Consider the following 5,827-nt stretch of genomic DNA (forward strand, 5'->3'; position numbering starts at 1 on the left):
TCAGAGAATGTGGAGGTTCTATATAAACACTGTAGATTTGACTGCTATGATTTCGGAGTTAGCAGGAAAGGTGTATGGAATGTGATGGTGTTTACTAAAGGATCCCTTGTTGGAAGTGTGCATGTTTTTCCAATTCCGCCGGTTTTTGCCATTTTCTATGGGCGAGACAGCGGATTTGCAAGCGGTATTCAAAAAAAAATTGACCCAAAATCGCGCTGGCGAAATTTTTTGAGCCAATTTGACGTTGCGCATGCGCACATTCGCGAGTTCGCAGCTCGCGGCTGGAGGAGCTGTTTAACCTTTCCACACTTTCGCAGATATCTCTCTTTCTAAGTCAGTTTTTGAGATTTTTTAAACGCAAGTCATCTCCAAATTGACTTCCACACCTTCCACAGTGATTTGGGATTTTTGGGGGTACAGGGGAAAATTTGGCTAAACTTTAGTCGAGCTTTTAGCTGGCGTGGTTTTAAGTCGCGCTCTGACCATATTGCATCTTAATGAATCTGACACTAGGCGCTATTTTCCGCCCGCCGTTCTTTGAATGCCAATTTCAGACTTAAATAATCGCCGCTTCGCAAAATCACGCCGAAACGCCAATTCGCCGTACTATGAATCAGGCCCAAAGTGTCACAGGAATTATGACAGTGGTGTCAGGAAAATGTTTTTTTACCTTGGTTTTGTTCTCACAGAGGGTGATAGTAGAGTCAGTCATGTAAGAAGTGGGTCTTGCCAGCCCACAGTGGGTCTTGCCCGCCCACAGGATCATTGATTGTTATGGATCCGGACTGCTCCTATCTATAATAACATTTTGAGACAAACCACAGGTCCAGAAATGTCACAAGAAATGTTTAATACGTTTATGTATCTGAAAAATGCTATGGTTGTAGCGCCTGCACTGGGCCTCCCAAATCATGGAAAAATGTTTTGTGTTTATGCAAGGGACAATTGTAAGACCATGACAGGTGTACTTGCCCAGGAGTATGGTGGTAAACTTTGCCCTATAGTTTTTGTCCAAAGATGGTCGCAGTCCAGGCCTAAAGGCATGCCTGAAGTGACTCTGAACATAGCACATGGCATCTTGTGAGATGGTAATAGAGATGGCCACATCATTTACCCTAGGTAGGCCCCAGTTTTAAATGGGCTACTGGTATTAAAGGGTGTGTTACACTCAAACCTGATATATAGGCAGCCATAGAAGGAGCAGAAGATGTTTTTGTAGTTCATTTCTTGCTCCAGGCCAAAAGATCACACATTATTAAAGCTACAAACGCATTCCACAGAACAGGTTTTAAAGGACTTAGGTGATGTTTTCAAAAAAGTTGAAATAGACTTTTTCTAAAAGAGGGGAGCTCTTGTGTGTATCCCCGCAGCTAGCGCTCCACTGTTTATTGCCTAGTATTATGGAATAGGACACAGGGGGTGGGAAAGAACATATGAAGTATTACTGACAGTTTAATGCAAGCATATGTTGCTAGGTGCATCACCTGTATTAGGAACAAACAATCCAAACATATAAGGCCAAACATGAGCATCTCCAATACCCATCAAACCCATTCACACTTCTACAAATAGATTTCACATATAGGCCCAAAGCAGGGAAGAAATAAGAGTTCTTTTTAGTCAATAGTGGACGTGTTTAGCAGATGAGTGGAAGCATTTAGGACCACAAAAAGGGAGAGGCCCACACGGTCGCGTGCATTCTCAATCGGGAGATTATTCCTGGATGGGGTGCCTGCTTTGAATTAGTTATAATATTGCTCCAGCTTTCATATCAAAAATATGCCAGGAACTAGTTAAAATCTTGAAGATAGATTATTATCTGCAGAGTTCAGGTATAATGGAAAGAATGAATAGCACAAATAAAGACAAATTAAGAAAAGTAATTTAAACTTCGAATCAAGTGGTACGGAACAAAAAGTTGCTCGCACCTCTTTTTTCTCTTTTCAGGAAAATACCCATCCTTTCAGAGGAGGAGACGTAGTGGTGATGAAGCTGCTGCCCAAAAGAAAGAAACAAAAGGATTTCGCCTATGGCCCAGAGACCACCGTGGTAGCAGTTACTAGGACCGCTGTTTTGACCGAACACAGCCCTACTTGGATCCATGCCGCTAGAGTGAAGTTGGTGCGGAGAGGACCTGAGCCGGAGGATCCAGAAGCAAGAAAGGAGGTACTAACGGGGGCAGACCGCCCTGACCTTGAACAGGAGAGTCAAGAAAAGGGGGTACTAACGGGGGCAGACCGCCCTGACCCTGTAGAAAATGACTTTTCCAGTTTCACCGGACTCAGACAAACTGTGGTTGCTGATACCTGACTTCATTTTCAGTGTTTTCCCTTGTATGGACTGTTACTAACTGTATCTACCACCTTAAAGGCCGAGATATCATGAGAAGTTTTGGAGATTTTTTTGGATCTGTATTATCATGGTTCGGACAAGCTGGAATGTTAATTTTAATGTGTTTATTGCTTCTTCTTCTTTTTATATATTTGCTTGTAAAAATGGGCCAATGTATTTATAAGAAGGCAACACAAGATGATGCATTTTGGAAACAAGACTTATAATTGTCATTTTATGACAAATGAGAGGATTGATATAAGTGATATTAATTTAGCCATGCTTAAATTCATTTATCCAGAGGCCCCCTTTATGAACTGTAACTATTTTAAAGAGTTTAGTTTTTCTATAGGATGCTGAGTCTCAAAGCTATGAGCTTCCTTCAATTGTTTTTTGTTTTAGTTTCCTCCCATTGTGTTTTACTGCGAGAAGCGTATTCTGTTTCGTAGTCTGTATTATTTCAGACTCAGTCTTTCCTGGGCTACTTCCTGAATGTAAACATTCTTTGTCTCTTGGTATATATGAACACTTTTCCTGCTTTCTATGCATGATGAAGTAATTGTATAACGTATTTCTAGTGGTCTGGGAAGACTAATTGTTACCTCCCTTTTGTACTGTATATAAGCTGTCATCAGGATAAATATATTCGAATACACCATTGAAACACTAACCTGTCTAGATGTTGTATTTCCGAGCGCTCGTATATTCTTTGCAGATTGAAGGGAGACTGGCCGGCAGAATTATACCTACCAAGGGGTATTACCTTTCACCTCTCATGTATTATCTGTGTTCCTCTGTATAAGACTTCCTATGACTGCGTGTCTGAGTCTCAGCCTCACCCTGTGTAGGAATGTACAGAACTGGTTACTTTCAGTTTCATTTCTCTCTTCTGCCCTCAGCGATGGCGTCTGCTAATCTGAGGAAGGAGCTGGAATGTTCCGTCTGTCTGAACATTTATACAGATCCTGTAACCCTGATATGTGGTCACAACTTCTGCCGGGACTGTATTGGTCGTGTGTTGGATACACAGGAGGGGTCTGGAGGTTATTCCTGTCCTGAATGCAGAGGAGAGTTCCAGGATCGGCCTGCACTGCACAGGAACATAACACTGCGTAACATAGTGGAGAATTTCCTGTCCACCCATCCAGATCAGGAGGAGTCCGGGGTCTTCTGTACTTACTGTATTCACACTCCTGTACCTGCTGTGAAATCCTGTCTGCATTGTGAAGCTTCTCTGTGTGACAATCACCTGAGAGTCCACAGCAAGTCACCAGAACACGTCTTATGTGACCCCACCACTTCCCTGGAGAACAGGAAATGCTCCGTCCATAAGAAGATCCTGGAGTATTACTGCACTGAGGACTCCTCCTGTATCTGTATGTCTTGTTGTATGATTGGAGATCACATCAGCCATAAGAAGGAATCATTGGATGAGGCCTCTGAGAAGAAGAAGAAGAAACTGAGGAATGTTCTGCAGAAACTGATGACAGAGAGAGAGGAGATGGAGAAAAGAGTTCAGAGTCTGCAGGAACGCAGGAGGAAAGTACAAGGAAAAGCAGATGATGAAACAGAGAGAGTCACTGCCCTGTTCAGAGACCTCAGGAGACATCTGGAAGACCTGGAGAAGAGAGTCCTGAGGGATATCTCTGGGCAGGCAGAGCGGGTCTCCGGGGTAATCAATGATCTGGTCCAGGATCTGGAAATAAAGAAGGAGGAGCTGTCCAGGAAGATGGGGGACATTGAGGAGCTGTGTAACATGACGGATCCACTGACTGTCCTACAGGAATCAGACACAGGTGACTTGTGTGATACTGAGGATGGAGATGATGAGGACAGAGAGAGACATGATAAACTCCTCCATGATGGAGGGGATCTGGATGTGGGGGGGATCTCACACACATTACACACAGGTTTATCTGATATCATGTCTGGGGTAAATGTAGAGAAATGTACAGGCACACATGTCTATCCACATTCTACTACAAAGGGCAAAGGTCACATCAATGCTGAACCATCCAGACCACGCCCCCAACCCTCCCCCACCATACAACACTCACACCGCCAGGCTGGAGGACCAAATATTGGGGCTGTACAGCAAACATCGGGGGTGTCGGGGGTTACAGACATATTACTGGATGTGAGGACAGCTGGTAATTATCTACATATATCAGATGACAGGAAAACTGCGTCCTCATCATCATCACATCAGAATCGCCCAGAAACACCAGAGAGGTTTCTGTATTCTCAGGTGATGAGCAGTCAGAGATTCTCCTCAGGGAGACATTACTGGGAAGTGGATGTCGGGGGGGCAGGGTACTGGATGGTCGGGATGTGTTACCCCAGTATAGACAGGAGAGGAGATCAGTCACTGATTGGAGATAATAAGAAGTCCTGGGGTTTGGAGAGGGGGGGGTTGTTGAGTAATCAGTGCTCAGTGATACATGACAGTAAGAAGATCCCATTACCCGGCGATGTCTCCAGTGAGAGAGTCAGGATAGATCTGGATTATGAGGCCGGGCGAATCTCCTTTTATGATCTGTGTGACCCGATCCGACACCTCCACACCTTCACCACCACCTTCACTGAGCCCCTCCATGCTGGGGTATGTTTATGGGGAGGGGGTTGTATAAAGATATGTGGGGGGAATGAGAAGTGAGAGATCTGCCCAGAGACATCACAAGGGGGATTATCTGATTGGTGATTGGTGCAATACTCATCCAATAGGAGGAAGCAGTGGGCAGGAAACATGACTGATTTATGTATAAAGCTGCAGGTTCCGGGGCCGTCATCTTCATCCTAAACCTCACTTCACCACCTAGTGTGTCACTGACCAGGAACAAGCATGCAGGAGGGCAGATTCTTAAGCCTTCACTGGCTGCATGCTTGTTCTGAGTCAGTGACACACTACATAGTGTAGCCAGGATCAGGATGACGGCCCTGGGGTCTCCGCCATCACAGTGCATCCAGAAGAAAATGTTTTTTTTCTGTTTTGTATGAAGCTGGGAAAGGATTATAACCTCTGTCAGGATTTTACTGCTATCTGGGGCTCCATTAGAGATCTCCCCTCACTTCCTGTCCTGGTGACAACATTTCACCAAACAGGAATTGAGGGAAACTCTCCAACAGCAACTCAGACAGAAATAAAAATCCTTTTCTGTAGTAGAGTAAGGGAAGGATTAGAACCCCTGTCAGATCTTTATTTCTGTCTTCGTCCCTGGTGTAGATTTTCCTTCATTTCCTGTCTGATAAAACGTTGTCACCAGGACAGGAAGTGAGGGGAAATCTCTCTAATGGAGCCCTGGATGGCAGTAAAAACCTGACAGGGGTTCTAGTCCTCCCCCACTCCATCCAAATCTAGAACAATAGGATTTGTCTAGACACACACTTTATTAACCACAATGAGAATTCCTACATTTCTGTCCTCACAAGTTCCTTTACATGACCAATCCATGGATCTGTGATTGCTCCTCCCCCTCACTGTGATTGGCTGTGATGA

The 5,827-nt window shown here is 44.4% G+C and overlaps 1 protein-coding gene across 1 annotated transcript in view; it reads left to right on the forward strand.

Annotated features, from left to right (window-relative positions):
* LOC309566618 (E3 ubiquitin/ISG15 ligase TRIM25-like) overlaps positions 1 to 5,297 on the forward strand; it is a 63,139-nt gene extending 57,842 nt beyond the window's left edge. Inside the window, exons 3-4 of the mRNA XM_082271834.1 lie at positions 3,231 to 4,264; positions 4,427 to 5,297. Coding sequence (XP_082127960.1) covers positions 3,231 to 4,264; positions 4,427 to 4,987 — 1,595 coding nt within the window. The 3' untranslated portion in view covers positions 4,988 to 5,297. The remainder of the gene's footprint in view (positions 1 to 3,230; positions 4,265 to 4,426) is intronic.
* The last annotated feature ends 530 nt before the right edge of the window (positions 5,298 to 5,827 follow it).

The sequence above is a fragment of the Pelophylax lessonae genome, assembly GCF_965119305.1.
Source record: "Pelophylax lessonae genome assembly, chromosome: 1".
NCBI lineage: Eukaryota > Metazoa > Chordata > Amphibia > Anura > Ranidae > Pelophylax > Pelophylax lessonae.